The sequence below is a fragment of the Ahaetulla prasina genome, chromosome 1 (assembly GCF_028640845.1).
Source record: "Ahaetulla prasina isolate Xishuangbanna chromosome 1, ASM2864084v1, whole genome shotgun sequence".
NCBI lineage: Eukaryota > Metazoa > Chordata > Lepidosauria > Squamata > Colubridae > Ahaetulla > Ahaetulla prasina.
In genome coordinates this window covers 15,084,370-15,111,967 of record NC_080539.1, presented here as the reverse complement: position 1 = coordinate 15,111,967, position 27,598 = coordinate 15,084,370, and the positions used below count along the sequence as shown (strand labels likewise).

At 44.8% G+C, this 27,598-nt stretch overlaps 1 protein-coding gene across 1 annotated transcript in view; it reads right to left on the bottom strand.

Annotated features, from left to right (window-relative positions):
• RAP1GAP2 (RAP1 GTPase activating protein 2) overlaps positions 1–22,579 on the bottom strand; it is a 356,373-nt gene extending 333,794 nt beyond the window's left edge. Inside the window, exons 1-2 of the mRNA XM_058164269.1 lie at positions 22,468–22,579; positions 8,523–8,558 (exon numbers count right to left, since the gene is read on the bottom strand). Coding sequence (XP_058020252.1) covers positions 8,523–8,558; positions 22,468–22,511 — 80 coding nt within the window. The 5' untranslated portion in view covers positions 22,512–22,579. The remainder of the gene's footprint in view (positions 1–8,522; positions 8,559–22,467) is intronic.
• Positions 22,580–27,598: the final 5,019 nt, after the last annotated feature.

Sequence of the window (27,598 nt, the reverse complement as noted above, 5' to 3'; positions counted from 1 at the left end):
CACACACACACACACATACACACACCACAAGAAAGAAGCGATCTCTAACTTAGCAAAAGGGCGGTTGGGGATTTATTTTTCAGAGTCAGGAAAAGTAAACAATACAGCAGAATCAACTCTACGGTACTGTGCCTGGTTGCTACGTTATCTCACCACCAGTAAAGTTACTGTGAGGAAATGTGGGGGGGGGAGTCTAATTTCTTTTAAGGATGAGCGCTATTCCCCTCATTATTACTACGGTGTCTTGTCTTCATCTCCTATTCCAGGGGTCTCTAACCTTGACAACTTTAAGACTTGTGGACTTCAACTCTCAGAGTCCCTCAGCCAGCTTTGCTGGCTGAGGAACTCTGGAAGTTGAAGTCCACAAGTCTTAAAGTTGCCCAGGTTGCAGACCCCTGTCCTATTCTTTTTCTTCTTTTTTTCTCTTTCTGGCTGAAGGTGAAGAACAAGAGGCATTTACTTCTAATGCCTGTGCCATCAGCCGTTTATTTCCCCTCCCATCTGGCTTTCTTTGTTTCCTTCTCTCTGGCAGATTGTCCTTCTGATTTCTAATTAAAACAGTGTAATGCATGGGGTTATGATGATTGTTGATTGATTAAACATGCTTGTTTAAACTCAGCTGCCTCGGAAGGAGACTGTCTCCCTTCAATTAGAATTAAGGCAGGCGCGCCTTCTTGTAACACAGTTTGTTTCTCAAACTGTGAAAGGAAAAAAATAAATAAACTACAAATACCAATATTTATAGTTGCTTTCCATTGAAGACCTGTATACTGCCCGAATCAAGAAGAGGGCCGTGAAAATATTTACAGATCCCTCACATCCAGGACATAAAACTGTTTCAACTCCTACCCTCAAAACGTCGCTATAGAGCACTGCACACCAGAACAACTAGACACAAGAGCAGTTTTTTCCCCGGAGGCCATCACTCCGCTAAACAAATAATTCCCTCAACACTGTCAAACTATTTACTAAATCTGCACTACTATTAATCTTCTCATCATTCCTATCACCCATCTCCTCCCACTTATGACTGTATGACTGTAACTTTGTTGCTGGTAATCCTTATGATTTATGTTGATATTGATTGTTTCCTGATTGCTTATTTGTATCCTACGATTATCATTAAGTGTTAAATTTGTACCATATGACCATCATTAAGTGTTGTAAATGTTGTACCTTGATGAAGTTATCTTTTCTTTTATGTACACTGAGAGCATATGCACCAAGAGAAATTCCTTGCGTGTCCAATCACACTTGGCCAATAAAAATTCTATTATGTTATATTCTATTCAGTAACTCTCAATCTCAGCAACTTTAAGGCATTAAGGGAATTTTTCAATTCCCTCAGCCAGCGTGGATCAGAAAGTATGGGGAAGGAAGAGACTGGACAGCCACTTGTCTGGGATGGTATAGGGCCGTGATGGCGAATCCATGGCACGCATGCCAGAAGTGGCACGCAGAGCTCTCTCTGTTGGCACACGCGCTGTCGACCCAGGTCAGATCTCCGTGGCGTTTCTTTCGCGAGCTTCTGTTTCCCGGCAAACGGCGAAACAGAAGCTCACGAAAGAAAAAGATCTTACCTCTTGCAGAGCTGCCGGTGTTTGGATGCTCCGCCTCCCACCAGCCAGCTGGTCTTTGGGTTTCTGCTGCGCATGCGCGCATGTCCATGCATGCACATGTTCGTACATGCGCACGTTTGCATGCACACATACCTTTCAGTTTGGGCATGTGCCAGTAAGCAGTTTGGGCACTTGGTGTCTAAAAGATTCGCCACTACTGGTATAGGGACTCCTGTTTGAACAAGGGGTTGGACTAGAAGGCCTCCAAGGTCCCTTTCAGCTCTATTGTCCCAAAGGTGCTTTTTTCGAGAGGCAACTGGACTTTCTGTTTTTTTTTCCTCTGAAGATGTTTCGCTTCACATCCAAGAAGCTTCTCCAGCTCTGATGGGATGGTTGGTTTCTAACTGTTGCGAAACAAATGGTCATAATTTGAGGACTACCTGCAGTCTTAGTCTTCAACCTTGGGGCTCCCAATGGTCTTTCATTCAAGCCACGTGGCCCTGCTTGGCTTTTTGAGATCAGATGGGATTGCTTGATGCTGCCTCCTGCTTCTTCAGCAAATTGAACTGAGCCATCTCTTGGTAATTGCAGTAGCATATAAGGGTCATTTTCTAATCAACGGTACAGAAGTGGTTTCCTGTAGTTTTCTTCTTGGTCTAGTCTATATAACCTTGGCATTTTCTTGATCTTTTTCCATCCAAGCACTAACCAGTCCAGAGCCTGCTTAGCCTGAAGAAATTCTACATAATAGGTAATAATTTTACATACGGTAATTGGTGCAATCCTAGGCTGCATCAGTAGAGGGATAGTATCAAGATCACATGAAGGGTTAGTACCACTTTATAGTGCACTAGTAAGGCCGCTCTTGGAATACTGCATCCAGTTTTGGTCACTACGATACAAAAAAAAGATATGGAGAGTCTAGAGCAGGGGTCTCCAACCTTGTCAACTTTAAGATTTGTGGACTTTCAGCAAAGCTGGCTGAAGAATTCTGGGAGTTAAAGTCCACAAATCTTAAAATTGAGAAGGTTAGAGACCCCTGCTCTAGAAAGAGTGCAGAGAAGAGCAACAAAGATGATTAGGGGACTGGAGGTGAAACCATATGAACAACCATTAAGGCAACTAGTCTAATGTCTAGTCTAATGAAAAGAAGGATTGGGGGGGGGGTGACATGATAGCAGTGTTCCGATATTTGTGGGATTACCACAAAAGAAGAGAGGGGTCAACCTATTGTCCAAAATACCTGAAGGCAGGACAAGAAGCAAAGGATGGAAACTAATCAAGCAGAGATACAACTACAAATAAGAAGAAATGTTCTGATTGTGAGAACAATTAACCAGTGAAACGACTTGCCTCCAGAAGTTGTGGATGCTCCAAACCTGGAGGTTTTTAAGAAGAGATTGGACAACCATTTATCTGAAATAATACAGACTTTCCTGTTTGAGCAGGGAGTTGAAACTGCGGAAGTTAGTGTGGCAAGAGTTGGTAGTGTCAACGTTCCAATGGATGAACCCAAACAAAGCAAGCTCGGTCGGGACGATCCAATCTCCTAATGAAAAACTTTATTGAGTACATCATTTCGGCACTGATTAAGGCAAAACCAGCTCTAGCTAATTCCCACGCAAACCCACATAATTAAAGTATAGCATTCTTTCCTCCCCCCATTAGTGCAGGTTACATTATCCAATTGAGTGTCATTGTATTGTTATGAGAAAAAGCCTCTGGGTTTGGCAAACGCCTGCGGAAGTGTCCTTGGCTCTCTCGGCTCATCCTCTTGATGTCTGGAGCCTACATTCCACCTTACCCTCCCCTCCCCACCACAGATTTGTTGGACAGCTGAGAAGCGATAACAGTTGCAACAATATAAGAGTGCTTCAAACTTGACAGGTACATTCCAATGTCTCTCTGAATCTCTGCCTAACTAATTTTACTCTGACTGATGACGTTGCTTGGGTGAGCAATGAAATATCTCAGGTCAACGAAGTATGGTCCAGTTGCCATAATTCAATCTTTAAACATCTTTGGCCTGGATGATTGAATCTTCATTGACACGGTGGAATGGCTTAGTCTCCAGAGGCTGTGAATGCTCCACCATTGGAGGTTTTTAAGAAGAAATTAGACATCCATTTTATTTGAAATGGTATAAGATCCAGTGCTTGGATGGGGAATTGGACTAAAAGACCTCCAAAGTCCCTTCCAACTCAATTATTCTGTAAAGTCAGCTAGATATTGCCATCTGCTGATGCATAAAATGTACAAGTTATTACATATTTCAACTAAATTTGTCCCTCCATCCGCTGACTCATTCTGAGAGGTAAGGTCTTGGATAGAGGGATATTTTCAGGAAGGGTCTCCAAAACTAAGAACAGGGCTGGGCTGCTGGGGGTTGACAGGGGTTCGGGAGAACCTCTAGCTAAGATTCTGTGCAGTTCGGAGAACCCTCAAATCCCACTCCTGGATGGCCCTGTCCACCCCGCCCCGCTCCGCCAATCCCAGGAGTCCCCACGCAGCCCGTTTTGGATGCAGGTAAGTGCAGGACATGCATGGAGGCTCAGGAAGAGTGAAAAACAGGCCTACTGGAAGTTTGGGAAGGTTGGAAATGGGCCTGTTTCCAACCTCCACAGGGCCTCTGCAGCCTGGGGAGGCCGTTTTTGTCCTCCTGGAGGCTCGAGGAAAGCGTCCAAAGCCCAGGGAGGGCAAAAACGCCCCCCCGACCCCGGTGTGGTGCAGGAGGCCAACTAAGCCACGCCTACCCAGCAACCGGGCAGAGAACCCCTTGCTAAAATTTTTGAAGCCCCACCCCTGACTAAGATGGTTGCTGCGACTTTGCAATCAACATCCTGCTGTGCAACATGGATGATGGCACAATGGCAGCTTTGCTTTTTTGACCCTCAATCCACCCATCCCGGATGCGCCTGCTTGCACAGCTGCTCCAAAATCCTTCCCATTCTGGTAAAAGGACAAGCATCGTTTGAACAGCGGAGCAAAAAAAAAAATCACTTTAATATAAAACAGCAGATGGAAATTGTTTTCAAATCCAAGCTGCCTGGGAAAATAAGATCTTTAAAAAAAATAATAATAAAAAGATAGAGAGAGAAGATAAGGTACTTTAGCCCCGAGCTAAGAACATTATTGCTTTCGCTCTCTTGACACGTAAACTGACAATGGGAGGCATGCGACAGTAACAATTTTTAATGCGGGAATCCCACAAGGCTCAGAAAAGCTTGGCTAGGATCCGCATCAGCTGCGCGAGGGAGTAAGCCATCATAGGAAGGACAGATAATTGTTCTTGGAAGGCTGGTGGGAGAAGGGATGGATGATCTTCGGAGCAGATGCCTAGACATCAACCACCGTTGGCAAAAAACAACCTTCTGCAACAGGGTTGTCAGCTTAGGAATTCTGGGAAATGAAGTCCACAGGTCGTAAAGTTGCCATAGATGCCCATCTATGCTGCTCTACACTGCCATACATGTAAGTGAGAACTTTGTGTTACCAACCTGGATTTCTCTTTTTGCAAATACAATCCTTGGCTGCATAAACAGAGGCATAGGTAAAGGTAAAGGTTCCCCTCGCACATACGTGCTAGTCGTTGCCGATTCTAGGTGGCGGTGCTCATCTCTGTTTCAAAGCCAAAGAGCCAGCGCTGTCCGAAGACATCTCCATGGTCATGTGGCCGGCATGACTAAACGCCAAAGGCGCACGGAACGCTGTTACCTTCCCACCAAAGGTGGTCCCTATTTTTTCTACTTGCATTTTTACGTGCTTTCGAAACTGCTAGGTTGGCAGAAGCTGGGACAAGTAATGGGAGCTCACCCCATTACACGGCAGCACTAGGGATTCAAACCGCTGAGCTGCTGACCTTTCGATCGACAAGCTCAACGTCCTAGCCCCTGAGCCACCGCGTCCCTAACAGAGGCATAGAATCACACAAAATATTAGTAAAGGTAAAGGCTCCCCTCGCACATACATGCTAGTCGTTCCCGACTCTGGGGGGCGGTGCTCAACTCGGTTTTAAAGCCAAAGAGCCAGCACTGTCCGAAGACGTCTCCGTGGTCCTGTGGCCAGTATGACTAAACGCCGAAGGCACACAGAACGCTGTCACCTTCCCACCAAAAGTGGTCCCTATTTTTCTACTTGTGTTTTTTACGTGCTTTCGAACTGCTAGGTTGGGACGGGACGCGGTAGCTCAGTGGCTAAGATGTTGTTGACAAGTGAGCTTGCCGATCGAAAGGTCGGCAGTTCAGCAGTTCGAATCCCTAGTGCCGAGTAACGGGGCGAGCTTCCATTACTTGTCCCAGCTTCTGCCAACCTAGCATTTTTAAAATGCTGAACAAACTTGGAGGGTAACAGCCACCCACGTAGAGTGTCTCACACACACACACACACACACACACACACACACACACACACACACACACACACACAAAAGCATGAGGAAGAAGTAATCTGTGATTTAGCAAACATTTTCCCCTTCAGAAACCTGCAGGAAAATTCCAACTGCTTCCCAAACTCTTGAAATGGATTTCACTGGTGTTTCCCACCCCCCCCACCCCAGTTTGTAAAGCTTGCTTAATCTTATTTTACAGCAGCCAAGATGCAGCCTGAATAGAAGTTATATTTTGTCAGTTACAAAGGTTGGATTATATTTTCATGAGTGACCTTTCTGTGCTTTTTTTCACAGGCAATCACACAGCATTTGTCAATCCCCGGCACTTCATTGTAGCGATTCATGGCTGTGCTACAGCAGACGGAAGATGAGAGGTTTGTAAAATGGAATAGTTCTTCTCAGAAAAGAAAATCGTCTTTACATAGAAATCTGGACTATCAGGGGCAAAAGGCTAAAATAATCTTCTCCCTGATAGGCTAGCTTTCTACATGGAGAAAAATTCTGAACGGAGAAACTTCCTCCCACTTGAAATCATAAAAGTCAGTCACACCCAAAGCAGAGGAGCATTAACAAACATAGTACAGGTAGTCCTCTACTTACGACTACAAAATTCTCTTGCAAAGTGAGACTTAGCATAACCACAAAATTTCTCTTGCTAAGTGAGACGTTAAATGATCTTTGCCCCATTTTACGGCCTTTCTTGCCACAACTGTTAGGTGAATCGCTGCAATCGTTAAATTGGTGACAAGGTTGTTAAGTGAATCTGGCTTCCCCATTGACTTTGTTTGTCAGAAGGCCAGGAAAGGTGATCAGGTGACCCCCCAGGACACTGCAACCGTCATAAACGTGAGTCAGTTGCCCAAGCATTCCGAATTTTGATCATGCAGAGATGCTGCAATGCTTGTAAGTGTGTAAAATAAGTCATAAGTCACCTTTTTCGGTGTCACTGTAATTCCAAACGGTCGCTAAATGAATTGTTGTAAATTGAGGACTACCTGTATTATCCTGGTTTGGTAAAAGTTTTGCAAAAGGTTGTAGGAAGTGGTCAATCCCACTGAATAGCTGTGTGTATCTGCTCTACTCACAATAGAATCCCTTACTGTCGTGTCCCACTCCTCCGCTGACGGCTGGGTCAGGGAAATCCGAATCAGGCTTGCCTCTGCAGCTCTGCCCAAAGTCCTAGCAAAGTCCTCAGAGCAGGCAGGAGACCAGTAAGTGACTTCAGCAAGATAAGTTCGACTTTTGCCTGACTCAGAGACTGCCAGAAAGCAGATCCTTTATATAGGCCATGGGGTGTGGCTCCATGACTCAGCACTCATTAAGGCCTGCCCCTCCCTTCCCTCTGTTGCCTCCGCCTATCCAATCTTCTGATGCGAGGGTCACACCAATCAGCTGTTGGTAATAAACCCTCCTCAGGCTCACCTGCTGTGGAGGAGGGGGAGGGGTCTAGCTGCTCCGTTTGCCTGGGCATGGAGTCAGGGCTGGGGCAGGGAGATTCTCCTTCTTCTGCAGTTTGTGTGGGCATGGAGCCAGGACTGGGACCGGGAGGCATACATTCCTCAGTGTTCGGGAGCAGGTAAGAAGGCCCCGGCTGCTCTGAGGGCGGGCAAGACACAACACTTACACCACCAGGCTTGTAATTTTGGGCTTGGACAATCTGGAACTGCGCCGCCTGCGGACCGATCTAAGCATAGTACACAAAATTGTCTGCTACAACACCTTACCTGTCAACAACTTCTTCAGCTTCAACCGCAATAATATACGGGGAAACAATCGATACAAACTCAAGGTAAACCGCTCCAAACTCAACTGCAGAAAATACAACTTCAGCAACAGGATGGTCAATGCCTGGAATGCTCTACCCGAGTCGGCTGTTACATTCTTCAGCCTCAAACTGTCTACCGTGGACCTCGCCCCATTCCTAAGAGGTCCGTAAAGGGTGTGTGCATAAGTGCACCAGCGTGCCTACCGTCCCTGTCCTACTGTCCCCATTTATTTGTATTCATTTCCCTCGTTCTTGTCAGGGGTGAAATGCTCCTGGTTCGGACCGGATCACCCAATGCGGTAGCAATGGCAGTTGGTGGTTCAGAGAACCGGTAGCAAAAATCCCTATGCCCCACCCCCAATGCCCAGCTGAGCTGCGCGATCATCAGAGGTTGTCCGAAAAAATGCTTTTAAAAGTTAAAAAAAAAAAAGCCTCTGATAATCGCGCGGCTCAGCTGGGATTGTCAGAACCCTTTAGAAGCATTTTTTCTACAGAGGTTGTAGAAAAAATGCTTTTAAAAGTAAAAAAAAAAGTTGGCCATGCCCACCCAGTCACATTACTCCTCCCACCACCAAGCCACGCCCACAGAACCGGTAGTAACAAATTTTACATTTCACCCTTGGTTCATGTCCATGTTCGTATTCATACCTGCTATCTTGTACATGTTTGATAAGCAAACAAACAAACAAACAAACAAACAAATAAATAAATAAATAAATAAATGTGCAGCAAACAGAAACAAACCATTATTCAATAAGGTCAATATTTTTTAAAAAAATAATTAGTAAGATTTCAAGAACCAGTTACTTACTTTATCTTCAGACTAGCAAGCATGGTTTTGTCAATCCTGAAGGGAAAAAAAAGAGAGAAGAATATCAAAGAGATTATTTGGATTCCTAATTTTTCCGTTAGGATCTCAAATCGTGCCTTAGTGATCGGCAGGGGTGGATCTTTCCCTAAATCACATTTTATAATGGGAGACAAGGGAGGAGGACAAGAGACAGTTTGGTGCAGTGATTAAAGCACCAGGCTAGAAACTAGGCAACTGTGAATTCTAGTTCTGCCTGGGTGAGCTTGGGTCAGTCATTCTCTCTTAATAGGAATAGCACTTATGATTTACATACTACTTCACTGGGCTTTACAGCTAGGGGTGGGCTGCTGGGGGTTCGGGAGAACCTCTAGCTAAGATTCTGTGCAGTTCGGAGAACCCCCAAATCCCACTCCTGCCTGGCCCTGCCCACCCCTCCCCTCCCAGGAGTCCTCACGCGGCCCGTTTTGGATGCAGGTAAGTACAGGGTGTGCACAAAGGCTTGGGGAGGGCGAAAAACGGGCCTACTGGAAGTTTGGGAAGGCTGGAAACAGGCCCATTTCTGGCCTCCAGAGGGCCTCCGGAGCCTGGAGAAGTCGTTTTTTTCCCTCTCAGAGGCTCAAGGAAAGCCTCCGGAGCCCGGGGAGGGCAAAACACCCCCACACACACCGTGGTGCAGGAGGCCGACTAGGCCTCACCCACCATGGTCACGCCCACCCAGCAACCGGGCAGAGAACCCCTTGCTAAAATTTTTGAAGCCCACCCCTCTTTACAGCCCTTTCTAAGCGGTTTACAGAGCCAGCATATTGCCCTCGACAATCTGGGTCCTCGTTTTAATGACCTCGGAAGGATGGACGGCTGAGTCCACCTTGAGCCTGGTGACTCAGACATTCGAACTGCCAAATTGCAGGCAACCGGCAGGCAGCAGTAATAGCCTGCAGTACTGCACTCTAACCACTGTACCACTGTGGCTCTTAACCCCTAGGAAGCAGGCAATGGCAAACTTATTTGCTTATTAAATTTATATGCCACCCATCCTATTCAACAAAATGATTTGGTGGGTCCAAAATCTTGAAAAATGCAGGGACATGTGTCATCAGGAATCAACAACAGAATAACCAGAGTTGGAAGGGGGACATTGGAGGTCTTCTAGTCCTACTCCTTGCTCAAGCAGGAAACCCTGAACCATTTCAGACAAACTCTGATTCCAAAGCACACACAGACAAAAAGAGCATTTTAATCCCTCCATCACGTTGTACACCATGCCTAGGGGCCACAAACAATAAGTGAGGAAACAATCTCTGTTGTAGTTGTTTTTTTAATGTGCTGAAGCTGGGCTCCCACCCACCCAAAGGAGCCAATTATAAATTGGTATATACTAAATTCTGAATTCAGCAATCAGATAGGCTTCGTTGTGAGCTGGCATTGGGTAAGACTCTTCCAATTTTCACTTTTGCACCTTGAATAACAAGGAACTGGTAATGAGAAAGGCATGTTTTTTGCTCAGCCTGCATCTTCTGAATCAGCCTGTTCCCTCCTGTAATGAAAGATTCAACAGCTGCCACTCCATAGCCGTTTGTTTTTTTTAATCTGAAAAGAAAAGAGCTCCATCTGTTTTATTCTCACCTGCAGCACAGTATCTTAGATCAGACTGCACACCAGGCTCTGATGAGTAATTTGGAGATGGGGGGTTGGGAGCCATACAGAACCTTCCAGCTTGCAATTGACAGATCCTGTTGGGTGGCTGCAAACCAGCTACAGGTAGAATAACAAGAGTGGAAGGGATCTGGAGGTCTTCTAGTCCAACCCCCTGCTTAGGCAGGAAACTCTACACCATTTCAGACAAATGGTTATCCAATCTCTTCTTAAAAACTTCCAGCGTTGGAGCATTCACAACTTCTGGAGGCAAGTTGTTCCACTGATTAATTGTTCTCACTGTCAGGAAATTTCTTCTTATTTCTAAGTTGGTTCTCTCCTTGATTAGTTTCCACCCATTGCTTCTTGTCCTGCCCTCAGGTGCTTTGGAGAATAGCTTGACTTCAAGTGGTGGGTTGCTACCGGTTCACCCCAAACCAGGGCGAACCGGTAATGGCAGTGGCGGGAGGCTCTGCCCACTCACCCAGATGTCATCAAAAATGTTCTGCACATGTGCAGAAGCGCCACACACTCATGCACTACCGTGATAGTGAACCGGTAGTACCAGGATTTGAATCCCACTACTGCTTGACTCCCTCTTCTTTGAGACAGCCCCTGAGATATTGGAAGACTGATATCATGTCTCTCCTAGTCCTTTTCATTGAACTAGACATACCCAGTTCCTGCAACCGTTCTTCATATGTTTTAGCCTCCAGTCCCTTAATCATCTTTGTTGCTCTTCTCTGCACTCTTTCTAGAGTCTCTTTTTTACATCGTGGCGACCAAAACTGAATGCCGTATCCCAAGTGTGTCCTTACCAAGGCATTATAAATTGGTATTAACACTTCACGTGATCTTGATTCTATCTGTCTCTTTATGCAGTCTAGAACTGTGTTGGTTTTTTTGACAGCTGCTGCACACTGCTGGCTCATATCTAAATGGTTGTCCACTAGGTCTCCAAGATCCCTCTCACAGTTATTACTATAGGTAGTCTTCAACTTATAACCGTTCATTTACCAACCATTCAAAGTTACAATGGACCTCCCCTTACACAAAAGGTGCTGAGACTTTGGAGGCGGGAAGGAAGTGCAGAGAAGAGCAATTAAGTCTATGCCTGGAGACTAAAACCTAGGAAGAACGCTGCAGGAATTGGGTATGGCTAGTCAAAAGAAAAAAAAAAGATTAGGGGTGACATAATAGCAGCGTTCCAGTATTTCAGGGGCTGCCACAAAGAAGAGAGGATTAACCTATTTTCCAAAGTACCAGAAGGCAAGACAAGAAGCAATGGATGGAAACAAATAAAGGAGAGAATTAACCTGGGATTAAAGAGAAACCTCCTAATACAGAGAACCATTAACCAGTGGAACACCTTGCCTTCAGAAGTTATGGGTGTTTCATCCCTGCAGGTTTTTAAGAAGAGACTGGACAGCCACCTGTCTGAAATAGTATATGGCTATGATGGCGAACCTATGGCATGTGTGCCCAAGGTGGCACGCAGAGCCATCTTTTCAGGCACGTGAGCTGTCACCCAACTCACCTGCAGCTGTGCATGCCCGAGCATACCAACTGGTGCTCAGGCCTCCGATGTGCATGCACCAGTAGTGGGTTTCCATTTCCATCACTACTGATTTGCTCACAGGTGCACATGTGCTCAGACCCCCGTGCGATGCTTCTACACATGAGCAGAAACGTCTGGGCAGGTGGGCGGAGCCTCCCCACCACCACTACCGCTACCGGTTCGCCCGATTAGGGGCGAACTGGTAGCAAACCACCACTGGCATGCACGCAATTCAGGGGACCCAGCTGGTCTTCAGAGTTCTCCTGCGCATGCGCACACATTTGCACATGCGCAAGAGAGTACTTGCACGCAGCGCGTGCGTACATAGATGGCATTCCCGCGTGCATTGCACGCTTGAAAACCGCGCCCATGTGCAGATGGTGCGATTACGTGCACAGCGCATGGGAGAGCCATGCGAAAGCCGTGTGTGCGCACAGATGGTGTGGTTGCACGCATAGTGCAACCACACCAGTGAAAGCTGTGCGCATGCGCAGATGGTGCGGTTGCGTGTGCAGCGTATGGGGAGTAGCCACACGTTAGTGCAGATAACACACACGCGCGCAAAGCGCGTGACGCGCATACCTATTTGGCACTTGGTGAGTAAAAGGTTCGCCACCACTGATATAGGGTCTCCTGCTTGAGCAGGGGGTTGGACTAGAAGACCTTGAAGGTCTCTTTCACTCTGTTTTGCTTTATTGAAGTTGCAGTGGCTGCCCTACTCCCACAATCATATTATATGTCCACATTTTGGGTGCTCAGCAACCAGCCCATATTTACATTCATTTGCACTGACCCACGGGTCATGCGACTGCAATTTACATTTTTGCTGGAATCCAGCATGACTTCCAATTTCTGGCAAAAACTGGTCCCTAGTGAACAACTGCATGCGTTTAACAACTGCCACAAAAAATGTCATAAAATCAGGTCAGTCGCATGGCCTGCTTCACAACCATCAAGACTTACAACCATAACTGCCAGGTTCAATTACAGTCATAAGTCACGGGCTACCTGTACACAGCTTTAAATCAATGCAAGGTGGTAGCTTACTGAGAGAAACCTGGTTGAAATACTGCTCAAAAGTTTCACTACAGTAAAATTATACAGATATCTATGGAGATTCTCAGTCTTCCAGGTCATGGTTGTCCCAGAGGTACTTTTTCAAGAGGCATCTGGACTTTCTTTGTTTTTCCTTGAAGACATTTCACTTTTCATCGAAGAAGCTTCCTCCGTTCTGACTCTTTCTTCAGATCAGATCTGAAGAAGTTTCTTGCATGAGAAGCGAAACGTCTTCAAGGAAAAGCAAAGAAAGTTCAGTTGCTTCTTGAAAAAGCCCCTTTGGGATATAGAATTACACAGGTTGCCACAATTGCACAGAATGGTCTAGTGCTATTTGTGTGTGTGTGTGTGTGTGTGTGTGTGTGTGTGTGTGTTTCCAACCTAGAGAACAAAGTGTTCTAAGGAAACCAAAGTTTCACTTTGATTGGGCAAATGAAAAACACAGGGCTGGCTTGACGTCAGTGCTTCTGGTCAGTGACCTTTCTTGGCCAAACATGGTACAAAGCTCAGCAAGCGTGTATTGTGAGCCACATAATGCAACTCAACCATCACGTGGCTGCTGTACGTGGACACCGTTCTGAAAATGCAGAATTGTGCATTCAGTGGAAGCACTGTTTGAAGAGAACGGTTTTGCGCTCCTGATGTTCCAGAACTAATAAAAATCCTAGTAAGATTTAGCCTCTAATTATTAAATCTTATCGTTGGGAATAAACGTCAGATAAGTCTAAATTGCTAGGAAAGGGGGAAGGAAAAGAAAAGGAGAAACAACTAGCAGTGGCCATGGATGGATCATTAGAACAGGTGTCCACACAAGGCAAATTGAGGGAGGCAAATTAAAAAAAGCATAGCAACTGAAGTATTGAAGCGGGCATGAGACAATGGATGGATTATTTCCTTTCTTTGTCGGTGTTCTGATTTGCTTATCCTTTTCTCTCTCTCTCCCCCTTTTTTTTTTTCTTTTAAGGTAGGTGGCACGATTAGAAGTTAGGATAGAAAGAAAATGTTTTTTTTTAATAAAAGGTGACATGATTAAAAGTTAGAATAAGTGATAGAAATAAGAGGAGGGGGGAAGTTAGTGTAGACACTGTTATATAATAAAATAAAAGTAACAATAAGAAAAAACAAAGAATAATTAAACAATGATAGATTGCAACTTATTATGATTGTGTAGCATTATTAGAAACACATACATTGATTGAATGTAATAAGTGTGACTAATTTTAATAGGTAATGCAGGTCACCACTACCGGTTCTCCCAAACCGGTTTGAACCGGCTGAATACCAGCACTGGATATGTTGCGATACGTCATGTGACACAATCGAATTTGATACCTTTGATCTACATCAGGGGTCTCCAACCTTGGCAACTTTAAGACTTGTGGACTTCAACTCCCAGAAGGCTGTGGAATTCTGGGAGTTGAAGTCCACAAGTCTTAAAGTTGCTAAGGTTGGAGACCCCTGATCTACATGGTCACGAGAACTTGTACCAACGCTGACTTGATGGAACAGAATCAATCCAAACATCAGGATAACAAGGGAATAGTCTTTGAACTCACTGGCTAGATTTATATCCAGATAGTCCTCAACTTACAACAGTTCGTTTAGTGACCGTTCAAAAGATACAACAGCAGCACTGAAAAAAAAGTGATTTACGACCATTGTTCAGACTTACAACCATTACAGCATCCCCAGGGTCACGTGATCAAAATTCAGCCGCTTGGCTACTGGCTCATATTTGCAACCTTCTGATGAGCAAAGTCAATGGGGAAGCCAAATTCACTTAACAACTGTGATACTAATTTAAAAACTGCAATGATTCATTTAACAACTGTGACCAGGTCCGAAACTGGGACAAAATTCGCTTAACAATTGTCTTACTTAGCAACATAAATTTTGGGCTCCATTGTAGCTCAATTGTGGTAAGTCAAGGATTACCTGTAACACACTTTAACATAAATCCGGGTTAAGAAGTTGCTATTGATATTACATGCTAAGCAGTGGTGGGATTCAGCCAGTTCGCACCACTTCGGGAGAACCGGTTGTTAACTTTCTGAGCAGTTTGGTGAGCTGATTATTGGAAGAAATCATTAGGGTAGAGAACCGGTTGTTAAATTACTTGGATCCCATCACTGATGCTAAGCCCAAAGAAACCATGTTAACCTCATTTGATGACCTGTTTGTCAGGCTAAACCAGGCTAAAACAACAATTCCCAAACTAACAAGACCTACTCAGATTAACTTCGTTTTTGTGCTAACTCAGCAACTGGCAATTTCCAGACCCAAATCAAACAAACTTCAAATGGCTTAAGTTAGTTTTATATCAGCGGTCACCAACTGGTGGTCCGTGGACCACTGGTGGTCCGTGAGAAAATTTTGGTGGTCCGTAGAAAAATTATTTGCATTTTTTATATTGCACTAAATCAGGGGTCCTCAAACTAAGGTCCCTGGGCTGGATACGTGCAATGAACGGTTGTATTGTTGCAGAGTCTCCCACTTTGGGGTCTTCTTGTGTGGATCGGGGGGGGCGGGAGGCAGAAATTCCAACTTGGGGTCTGCTTCAGCCTCCTGGTGAAGGGCTTTGGGCAAAGGCTGGAGGGAAGTGCTGCTGGTGGCGAAGAGCCGGAGGGCCTTGTTCCAGTGGGACAGCGCGGCCTGGAATTGGCTGACCATCTCAGCCTGCTGAGCCTCCAGGCGCCAGTACCTGGCCTTGCCCTCCTGCAGGTCTTCCCTCTGCTTGGAAAGACTATGCTTCTAGTTCTCAGTGAGGTGCTTCTGCTGAGCCACTTTCTCAGTCAGATCCAATTTGAACTGAGCTGTTTTGCAAACTCGTTCTCGTGGTGGCTGCTTAGCTCCAACAACCGCTTCCTGTTGGGGCCCTAAGGAGCCCAGGTGGGAAGGCAAGGAGTGGTTGGGAGGGGAGGGGTGAGTAGAGGCCGGGGAGACACCCCTTGACGTAAACGACACCGAGATGGCCACGCCCACCCAGTCACATGACCAGCTGGTAGGCGTGGCTCTACCAAGCCGGTCATTAGGCATATTAGTGGTCCACGGGATTTAAAATTATGAATTTAGTAGTCCCTGAGGTCTGAAAGATTGGTGACCCCTGTTTTACATTACACGTAGTCCTCGAACTATGACCACAATTGAGCCACAATTTACATTGCTAAGTGAGACATTTGTTAAGGGAGCTTTGCCCCATTTCACAACCTTTCTTGCCACCGTTGTTAGGTGTTACTTTAAGTGTTAAGTGAATGACTGCCGTTGCTAAGTTAGGAACATGATTGTTTTTGTTTTTTTTTATAAAAAGTTTTATTTTTACAATCATATCAAATAATTCATCCAATGTACAGTTATATACAATTAGTCGGGCTTGCCCAGTCACCACCCCCCTTTTTAACACTCTTCCCTCTTCTACCTTCTTTTACTTTCCAAACCTTCCTCTCCTTCTCTTATCTATCTCCTTCTCTATCTCCTCTCCTCCCTCCACCCTACACCTTCCTTCTCCCTCTACTATCCCTCTTCCTTCCTCTTCTCCTCTTTCCTACCTCCTACTCTCTCTTTTCTCCCTCCTCACCGTTCTAAAATGGTAACTATGCAGACCCGACCCTACATTAATTATATTTCTTCAATAATCCCTGTACATTAACCATCACTCCATCTCTACCAACCCCCCCCCAATTCCCCTCCCCCTTGGGAACATGATTGTTAAGGGCGTCTGGCTTCCCCGTTGATTTTGCTTGATGGTCACAAGAGGGGATCACGTGATCCTGGGACATTACAACCGTCCTAAATATGAATCAATTGCCAAGTGTTTGAATTTTGATCACTTGACCGGGGTGGGTGGGAATGAATGAGGGGCCTCTGGTGGCTCAGACTGCTAAGACAGTCTGTTATTAACAGCAGCTGCTTGCAATTACTGCAGGTTCAAGCCCCACCAGGCCCAAGGTTGACTCAGCCTTCCATCCTTTATAAGGTAGGTAAAATGAGGACCCAGATTGTTGGGGGCAATAAGTTGACTTTGTATATAATATACAAATAGGATGAAGACTATTGCTTGACATAGTGTAAGCTGCCCTGAGTCTTCGGAGAAGGACGGGATACAAATGCAAAAAAATATATATGCTGCAATGGTCGTTAAGTGTGAAAAATGGTCATAAGTCACTTTTTTTCAGTGCTGCTTTAACTTTGGTCACTGAATGAACTGTTGTAAATCGAGGAGTTCCTGCTCACATTCTTTGAATCTGCAACTAGCACATCCTAGTCAATCCCCATATCCACAGTAGACAAACCTAACACACCGCTCAGTTCTTGTGGCAAAAAGGACCGATGGATGCATATTTATTAAACATCAACAGCACACATCAAAGACAGCTCCCTGCAAAAACCAGATAAAAGGCAAGCGAACTAGGGAGAGAAAGAAACATGAAAGGCAAGAATTTACATTTCTTAAACATCTCTATCAAAAAGGATGCAGACCTTTCCAGTACCACTTAAAAACGATCTTGCGGGTAATTATCGTCAAGTGGCCTTCAGTTATTCCATCCTTAACTCTTTTTTTCAAACATAGAGTTAGCAGACTAGAAATGGAAAGTGGGACACCAGGTGACTCCCTCCTCTATGTTGCACCTTCAAAAAAAATAAATCCAGTTGGGTAGATGAGGAGGAAGAGGTTGGTGACAGCGTGAGGCAGAAATTTAAGGCAGTTGCATGCATGCCCAAGCGTAAGGATGAGGTTGCCAAGTGCAGCTAGCTCTTTCCATTGTAAAAGATAAAACAACATGTGTCTGTTCCAGTCTGCCATCATATTATATCTAGGCCTAGAAACACCTACCTACATCTTGGGGTATTTTAGCTGTGTCCTGTACAGATAATTGTCTATGGAGATTCTCAGTCATCCAGATCATGGTTGTCCCAAAGGTGCATTTTCAAGAGGCAACTGGACTTTCTGGTTTTTCTTTGAAGACGTTTTGCTTTCCAAGAAGCTTCTTCAGTTCTCTTCAGCCCACCTTAGGCATGAAAGCGATCTGGGCGACTTTGGGCCAGTCCTGAAGAGGCTGTGAGTTATATTCCCACCTTAGTGTCTATGGAGCTTCTCAGTCATCCAGGTCATAGTCATAGTCATAATCCCAAAATCTTCAACCAAAAACTGTCTACTATTCCCCATTCCTAAAAGGACTATAAGGGGCGTGCATAAGAGCACAAAAGTGCCTACCGTTCCTGTCCTATTGTTCCCTCTCATTATATCAAATTGATATAGTTGATGCATATTTTTTACATATATATGTATATATTTTCTTCAAGATATGTTGTTTTATCTATGACAATTGTTTGTGTATACTGTTGTGACAAAAAGAAATTAAAAAAAATAGTTCTGGTTTTTAATAATAATAACAGAGTTAGAAGGGACCTTGGAGGTCTTCTAGTCCAACCCCCTGCCCAGGCAGGAAACCCTACACCACTTCAGACAAATGGTTATCCAACATTTTCTTAAAAATTTCCAGTGTTGGAGCATTTACAACTTCTGCAGGCAAGTTGTTCTACTGGTTAATTGTTCTGTCAGGAAATTTCTCCTTAGTTCTAAGTTGCTTCTCTCCTTGATTAGTTTCCACCCATTGCTTCTTGTTCTACCCTCAGGTGCTTTGGAGAATAGTTTGATTCCCTCTTCTTTGTGGCAGCCCCTGAGATATTGGAACACTGCTATCATGTCTCCCCTAGTCCTTCTTTTCGTTAAACTAGGCATACTGAGTTCCTGTAACCGTTCTTCATATGTTTTAGCCTCTAGTCCCTTAATCATCTTTGTTGCTCCTCTCTGCACTCTTTCTAGAGTCTCAATATTTTCTTCGAAGATGTTTCGCTTCTCATCCAAGAAGCTTCTTCAGCTCCCCATCATCCAGTCAGAGCTGAAGAAGCTTCTTGGATGAGAAGCAAAACGTCTTCAAAGAAAAACCAGAAAGTCCAGTTGCCTCTTGAAAAAGCACCTTTGGGACAACCATGATCCAGGATGACTGAGAATCTCCATAGTCACTAAAGAAAAATTCAACCTAGAAGTCAGGAGGAATTTCCTGACAGTGAGAACAAATAATCAGTGGAACAGCTTATTCTTGGGGTTGTGGGTGCTCCATCACTGGACGTTTTATAGACTGGACAACCACTTGACTTGGATGGTGTAAGTCTCCTGCCTTGAGCAGAGGGTTGGACTAGAACAGGGGCCTCCAACTTTGAGAAGTTTAAGACTTGTGGACTTCAACTCCCAGAATTCCTCAACCAGCAAAGCTGGCTGAGGAATTCTGCGAGTTGAAGTCCACAAGTCTTAAAGTTCCCAAGGTTGGAGACCCCTGGACTAGAAGACCTTGAGGTCCCGCCCAGGGCAGAGAAATATTATCCCTCAGGAACACAACCCTCAGGAGGAAAGATGAAAATACATTGTGACCCTTGTGAAAACATTTGAGCCATGCAAAACCATCAATCTGATGTTGGTTAAATGTGCCCGTGGAACACGGTGAGGATCCGATGAAGCCGGGCAGCCCCACCCTGAGAAAAAAAATCTTTGTGGCTAGATGGCTGAGATAAAAGAGCTGTGACACTTGGTGCCTTCTAGCTAAGACACACATATATTTTTTTTAACACAATTAGTCAGCAAACAAGGCAGTGGGTGCCTTCCCAGACCAACTGCTGAGTCACAGACCTGAGCTTCAAGAAACGAGAATTACAGAATACAGGTAGTCCTCAACTTATAGCCGTTCATTTAGTGACCGTTTGAAATGGCCACAGCACTGAAAAAAAGTGACAGTTTTTCACGCTTATGACCACTGCAGCATCCCCAAGATCATGTGGTCAAAATTCAGAGGCTTGACAGCAGCTGACTCATAATTATGACCGTTGCAGTGTCCCGGGGTCATGTGGATCACCTTTAGCGACCATCTGATGCAAGGGTGGGTTCTACCTCTTTACTACCGGTTTGCATCGTGCTCGCACACATGTGAACTTTTCTGCACATGCGCAGAAGAGTTTAGGTGATGTTTGGGTCAGTGGGTGCAGCCTCCCACCGGTTTTACTACCGGTTCTATAGAACCGGTCCGAACCAGGGGCAACCCACCACTGGTCTGATGTGCAACATCAGTGGGGAAGCCCAAATTCATTTAACAACCGGGTTAACTAACTTAATGACTGCAGTGATACACTTAACAACTGTGGCAAGAAAGGTCAGGAAATGGGGCAAAATTCACTTAACAAATACCTTGCTTAGCAATGTAAATTTTGGGCTCGATTGCAGTCGTAAGTCGAGGATTACCTGTCACAGAGTTGGAAGGGACCTTGGAGGTCTTCTAATTGAACCCCCTGCTCAAGCAAGAAACCCTGTTGTGACTCGACCTCCCTCCTCTCCTCAGCCGGGCCCCTCCCGTCTCCAACCGGGCCTTTTATCAGACTCCAAGTCTGATAATGAAAATGAACGGCCTGACATGACTCCAGCTCCCGGCCCTGGCCCAATGCCCGGAGAGGATTCCAGGAGTGAAAAGACAAGCCCGATAAACCTCACTCATACAGCGTGTGTTCCTTTGGCTCAGCCTTCAGAGCAGGAAGCCGGCCAGGTGCTGGAATCACTCGGCCCTACTCCCTCTGACCCCTCCCTTTCCCAGAAGCTGACAGCAGATCCAGCTGAAGACAATTCAAAGTGGGAGGACCCTCGCTTCCGGAGATCTGAGAGGTGATGCCAGCAGAAGGAGGGGTGGGGCAGGCCTGGATAAATGCTGAGTCATGGAGCCACACCCCACAGCCTATATAAAGGACCTGCTTTTGGCATTCCAACCTTGAGTCAAGCAAAGTCTTAGCTAGTTTGCTGATATCGGACTCTATCGCTGAAGTCACAACTTGGACTCCTGCCTGCCTGCCGTGATATTCAATTCAAAGGAACTTGGCAAGCTGCAGAGGCTTCGTTGCCAAGTTTGTTACGGACTTCCTTAACTCGTTCGTCAGAGTGGGAGTGGGACACGACACCACTGGTCTGATGAGCAATGTCAATGGGGAAGCCCAGATTCATTTAACAACCGGGTTAACTAACTTAACGACTGCAGTGATTCACTTAACAACTGTGGCAAGAAAGGTCAGGAAATGGGGCAAAATTCACTTAACAAATACCTCGCTTAGCAATGTAAATTTTGGGCTCAATTGCGGCCATTACCTGTCACAGAGTTGGAAGAGACCTTGGAGGTCTTCTAATTGAACCCCCTGCTCAAGCAAGAAACCCTATACAATTCTGGACAAACGGCTTCTTAAATGTCCACTCTCTTCTTAAAAACCTCTAGAGAGGATCTAGAAAGGAAGCCTATTGATGTCAAGGGGACCTTTGATCCAAGCAAGCATTGCAAAAGATGCTTTTTTGTAGTTTTAAATATTTCTGTTCGCCTCCCGCCGCTTTTTTTTTTTTAATCAAAGATCTCCCAAGGTGCCTGATGCACCGACCCCATGCAACTTTTCTCAGGATGGGGCTGCAGCATCCAGGGCAGCCGTGCAACCCCCTCCTTCCCTCCCACCCCACCCCCCAAAAATTCAGCCACTTTTGAGTTGCAGATGGACAGATCTGTTTGCATCTTTGCCCTCTCCTTTATGCGCCTGAATCCAGAAAATATTGCCCAGCACCAGAAAACATCTAACCTCAAATTCAGCAATGTGCCAGAAAAGGTTTCTGATTACAAATCATTTTCTGATTTGAAAGCACTCAAAATCCAAGGTAATTTTCTAAGCCAGTTCATTGGGGACAAACAGATAAGCTTGAGGGTGTAAATCTAGCACTATGGGGTCGCTTCTGAGAAGGCCCTGCGTCCTAGCCAATCCATCTAACATTTCTTGTTTCAGGTGCCTAGTCCTCAAGCTGTTATGAAGACGCTGCATCAAGTCACTTAAGGGCAAATGGCCCAAGAAAACTTCACTGCAAGATCTTTGAAGAATTAGGAGAAGAAAGACTAAGCAAGAAGTTCCTTATCCCAAACCTTTACTCTCCATAGAAAGCCATTGGAGTTTAGTGAAGAAATGTTGCATTAAGAGTGGGAGTACCAGGTTCAAATCTACCCTCAGCCACAGGCAAGCCTTCAATGAATTTAGACCAATTCTTCTCTTTCAGCTCAGTCAAACTCATAGGGTTTGGAATACAAAATTGGGCAGGGGGCACAATGTCAGGTCCCTGGAGAAAAGGGGAGAGGGAAGAGAAAGGAAAAGACCAGCAGTTTGATGTTGTCCTTAAGTTGCTGGCCAAGAAACCAGGAAGCTCTGAGTTCTAGTCCCGCTTTAGGCATGACTTTGGGCCAATCTGAGCCTCTGGTCTCTGGTGGCTCAGACTGCTAAGACAGTCTGTTATTAACACAACTGCTTGCAATTACTGCAAGTTCTAGTCCCACCAGGCCCAATGTCGATTCAGCCTTCCATCCTTTATAAGGTAGGTAAAATGAAGACCCAGATTGTTGGGGGCAATAAAAGTTGACTTTGTATATAATATACAAATGGATGAAGACTATTGCTTGACATAGTGTAAGCCGCCCTGAGTCTTCGGAGAAGGGCGGGATATAAATGCAAATAAAAAAAAAATCATTGTCCTCATAGGATTGTTGTTGTTAAGAAAAGAAGAGCAACAAATACTATATATGCTCACTAACCTTAAGTTACTTATAAAGTAATTAAGACAGGAAGGGAAGGGAAGGGACTCACCATCCATAACCTCCAAAGGAAACACTTCGTTTTCTCTGGAACATCACAGCAACTTCTTGGCCCAGCCCAGCAGCACAGTCACACAGACAAACCAAGGAGAATACAACCTGAGCGGCTTGCTCCAAGTGTAGTACCAGAATGTTTTTACATGCCGTAGCTATTTTATACCCTCTTCCTCTGAATAGATGGGAAACCAATTTGACCACTTCCTGCCCCGGTCTCTGTTTGCTGATTAAGGAGCTGGGCAGGGTTTCTTTTCCCCTGTGAAACTAAAATTGCCTTGGTTATGGGGCTCTGAAACCTCCAAGTTCTGGTTTTTCCTATCCACCACCCTGTCTTGTTATTCATTACACCATATAGAGCAGAGATCTCCAACCTTGGCAACTTTAAGCCTGGAAGACTTCAACTCCCAGAATTTCCCAGCTGGCTGTCCGCCAGGTTTAAAGTTGCCAAGGTTGGAGACCCCTGATATAGATGCTGTTTTAGGCCTCTCATTGGTCCCCCCTTGTACAACCTTGTTGGGCTGTTTCTCCATGAAGACCAAAAAGGTATGGTTTAGCAGAACTTGGCTGGTCTCCCCTCCATCGCAAAAATTGCTAAGACAATGCAGGTAGATCGACAAATCAGAAGAACAATTCCTCAAAAAATCCACACACACACAGCAAGGAATCACTTCTATCTTTGCAAAGGAACGTAAAGGGGGAAGAGAAGCGTATTTGCAAAACAAGGGAACGAAGGAAGCGGCGTGAAAAAGAAATCCCAAATCACTTGATTTTTGTTTAGTATTAAGATGGAGCAGAGCGGAACTTAAAACAGGTTTTCAAAACTGGTGTAGCGGTTAAGGGGTTGGCCTAGAAATCAGGAAACTTATGAGGTCAAGTTCCATTTTAGGCATGAAAGCTGACTGCGTGACTTTGGGCCAGTCACTCTTTCTCCGCTCAACCCACCTCACAGGACTGTTGTTGTGTGGAAAATAGGAGAAGGAAGGAGTATTAAGGATGTTTCAACCGACATTTTAATTCTTTGGTGTGATTTCATTTTATTGTCATTCTCTCCTTTGGCGAGGAAGTAATGACGCAGAGGCGAACGTTCTATTGAGATCCTTTAAGGTTGTAAAAGTTTAGATTTCTTACCAATAAAAAAAAATTGAGTTTGTCCTCAGGAATTCTTTTTTTTTTTTTTTATAAAAAAGTTTTATTTTTACAATCATAACAAATAATTCATCCAATGTACAATTATATACAATTAGTCGGGCTTGCCCAGTCACCACCCCCCTTTTTAACTCTCTTCCCTCTTCTACCTTCTTCTGCCTTCTTTCCAAACCTTCCTCTCCTTCTCTTATCTACATCCTCTCCTCCCTCCACCCTACACTCCTTCTCCCTCTTCTACCCCTCTTCCTTCCTCTTCTCCTCTTTCCTACCTCCTACTCTCTCTTTTCTCCCTCCCCACCGTTCTAAAATGGTAACTGGGCAGACCCGACCCTACATTAATTATATTTATACATCTTCATTAATCCCTGTACATTCACCATCACTCCATCTCTAGCCTCAACCCCCCAATTCCCCTCCCCCATACCCCCCGCCCCCCACCCCGACTTCCCAGAACAAAATGCAGGGTATCAAAACTAACAATCATAATCTAAAATAATTCCTAAATTATAATCTCTAGTCTCTCCACACTTAATCACACTCTCAATTCCCCTCTCCTTCAGAAATATATCTAATACAAAATATTTCCTAAATTTACTCATATGCTATTCGATATTTTTTTATCTGATACTTATTCTGAATATAATCAATCCACATTTTCCATTCTAAAATATATTTTTCTTGTGTATAGTCTTTCAAATAAGCAGAGATTTTTGCCATTTCTGCCAGATTTGATACTTTAAGTGTCCATTCTTCAATTGTGGGTAAAGACTAAATTGATTTTGAACTTAATAACAGCCGCAAGACTTTTGATTGCTCAATATTGTCCTCAGGAATTCTTCATGATGAATTAATAACAACTGCAAGGGATCTTGGAGGTCTTCTCCACCCTCTGCTCAAGGCCAGGGTCCTTATATCATCCTGGACAAATGGTTGTCCAATCTTTTTCTTGAAAAGAGAGAGTAGCAAGTAGGCAGCCAGGCAGACAGAAAGACTATAGCATCCTAGGGCTGGAAGGAGGTCTTCTAGTCCAACCCCCTGCCAAGTGTTATTTTGAACGGACACTAAATGAACTGTTGTAAATTGAGGACTGCCTGGACACAGGAGTGAGCTTCAAAAATTTTAGCAAGGGGTTCTTTGCCCGGTTGCTGGGTGGGCGTGGCCATGGTGGGTGTGGCCTAGCCAGCCTCCTGCACCATGGTGGGGGGGGCGTTTTTTCCCTCCCCGGGCTCCGGAGGCTTTTCTTTCCTTTCCTTCTCCAGGAGGGCGAAAACAGCCTCCCCAGGCTCCGGAGGCCCTCTGGAGGAACTTCCCAAACTTCTGGTAGGCCCATTTTTTGCCCTCCCCCAAGCCTTCGTGCATGCCCTGCACTTACCTGCATCCAAAACAGGCCACGTGGGGAGGGGCAGAGTGGGGTGGGAGGGGTCAGCCAGGAGTAAGATTTGGGCGTTCTCTGAACTGCACAGAATCTTAGCTAGAGGTTCTCTACACCCCTGCCTGTACACCCCTTGAGTACCACCTCCTAAGATCTCCAATTTTTTCTTTGCAATATGATGGAAGAAGGAAAGTTATCAAGTCTATGGCTCAAGCAGCATTTCTCAATCTTGGCAACTTTAAGATGTGTGGACTTCAATTCCCAGAATCCCCCAGCCAGCACTCTGGAGTAGAAGAAGAAGAAGAAAAATGAAAGTACTTCGGCAGTACTGCATTACTGCCCTATATTACAAAACCCCAATGATGAACAGAAAAGAAAGTGACCTCACTTCAAATTCCTATTTATATGGAAATGCTGACCTTTAGCTTTTCACAGATGACTTTAAATTATCTGCTGGAGGGTAAACAAGAGAAAGAAGAAAGGTCTTGGAGGATCTGCTCTTTTTCAAATCCGATTGTTCTTTTCGAAACAGCTTCTGATTTCCAGGCACGTTTTAACCAAGCCAGGAACACGAGATCTGCACTTGGTTTTGAAGCATCTTCCATATTGGGAATAAGAGGAGGTTTTTCAAAATGAAGAAAAATGGAAGATAACCCTTCCGAGGAATTTTTTAAGATCTAACTAGGGTTGCTATCAAATTGAGATTTGCTACGTTGCATTTTGATGGTTTGTTCTGTTACTGGTTTTCATTAATGCTTTGATTGTGGGTTTAACTGTATATCTGCATTTCTACTGACTTGAAAATCACTAGGAGTTCGGCTCAAGATTGACTCAGCCTTCCATCCTTCCGAGGTCGATAAAATGAGGACCCAGATTGTTGGGGGCAATAGTCTGACTTAGAGAGGGCTGTAAAGCACTGGGAAGCGGTATATAACTCTAAGTGCTATTGCAGTCTAACTCTGCCCACTGCTAGGAGTTCGATCCTGACACGACTCAAGGTTGACTCAGCCTTCCATCCTTCTGAAGTCAGTAAAATGAGGACCCAGATTGTTGGGGGCAATAGTCTGACTCTGTAAACTGCTTAGAGAAGCCTGCAAAGCACTGTGAAGCGGTATATAACTAAGTGCTATTGCTATAATTAAATAAACAAATTCCCAAATCTGCTTCCCTATTGAGCAGATTTTGGCAAATCTTTCTCCTCCCCCAATACCTAGTTCCTCTTTTGCTGTCTGGAGTCTTAAAAATTTTTCGTCGACAAAGCAGGTCCTTTTCACTGTGCCTGAGATAGGACTGTGACACCAAAAAACCCTACAATTAGTCTTTATAAAATTCTGCAGATGATGGATCTGTTTGATATGCAAATGTTAATGGCTGAATGGAGTAAAGAATTAGAGATTCTTATTTGGCCTAGACAATGGGAAGAGGTGTTAACATCAGTGTCAAAAACTAGATTCTGCCTTGCATAACAAAGCAGCATATTTTTAGGATGATGGGTTTCTATTGTAGCTACAAAGAAAATGTTTGAGTAAATTATTAAGGGGCTAGGGATGTAATGGGATTACTGTTTCATTTAAATACACATTTGTGTAATCTCCTAGAACTGTTTCCTTTTGGTAGGATATTATTACCTGAATTAACAACAAGACTTCATAGGCATAGATGGCGAAGATATCAGCTTTTTTGAAAGACAATACGCAAGAAAGATACTTAAAGGAATGGAAAAAATGGATTGACTATATTCAACGTAGATATCAGACTAAGAGTTATCAGACTGTTTTTGAATGATTATGATGTATTATTTTTGATTGTTTTCGGGGGAAGTTAGGAACTGATGATTGTAGGGGTATAATTAAGTTGGGATGGAAATTTTTTAGCATATGTTTGTTTTATTTTTAACTATACCTTGTGCTCGTTCCGGGAAGTCGGGGGATGGGGTTGTGAAGGAGGGGAGGGGAAAGGGGAAATTTCTGTAAAACTTTTTGAATTAAAAAAAAAAAGACTTCATAGGCAGATAGTTTCCTTCCATTGATTCTTATCTTGCCTTCAGAGACTTTGGAGAATAGGCAGGGCTGGGCTTCAAAACTTAGCAAGGGGTTCTCTGCCCAGGTGCTGGCTAGGTGTGGCCATGATGGGTGTGACCTAGTCGGCCTCCTGCACCACGGCAGGGGGGAACGTTTTTGCCCTTCCCGGGCTCTGGAGGCTTTCCTCAAGCCTCCAGAAGGGCGAAAACACCCTCCCCAGGTTCTGGAGGCCCTCTGGAGGCCAGAAACGGGCCTATTTCTGGCATTCCTGAACTTCCAGTAGGCTCATTTTTTGCCCTCTCTGATCCTCAGTGTGCGCCCTACACTTACCTGCATCCAAAACGGGCTGCGTGGGGACTCCTGGGAGAGGAGGGGCAGGGTGGGCGGGGCCAGCCAGGAGTGGGATTTGGGGGTTCTCCAAACTGCACGGAATCTTAGCTAGAGGTTCTCCCGAACCACTATGAACCCCTAGCAGCCCACCCCTGAGAATAGGTTGACCCCCCACCATGCTTCTTTGTGGCAGCCCCTCAAATACTAGAAGGCTGCTATCATATCACCCCTAGTCCTTCTTTTCATTAAACTAGACA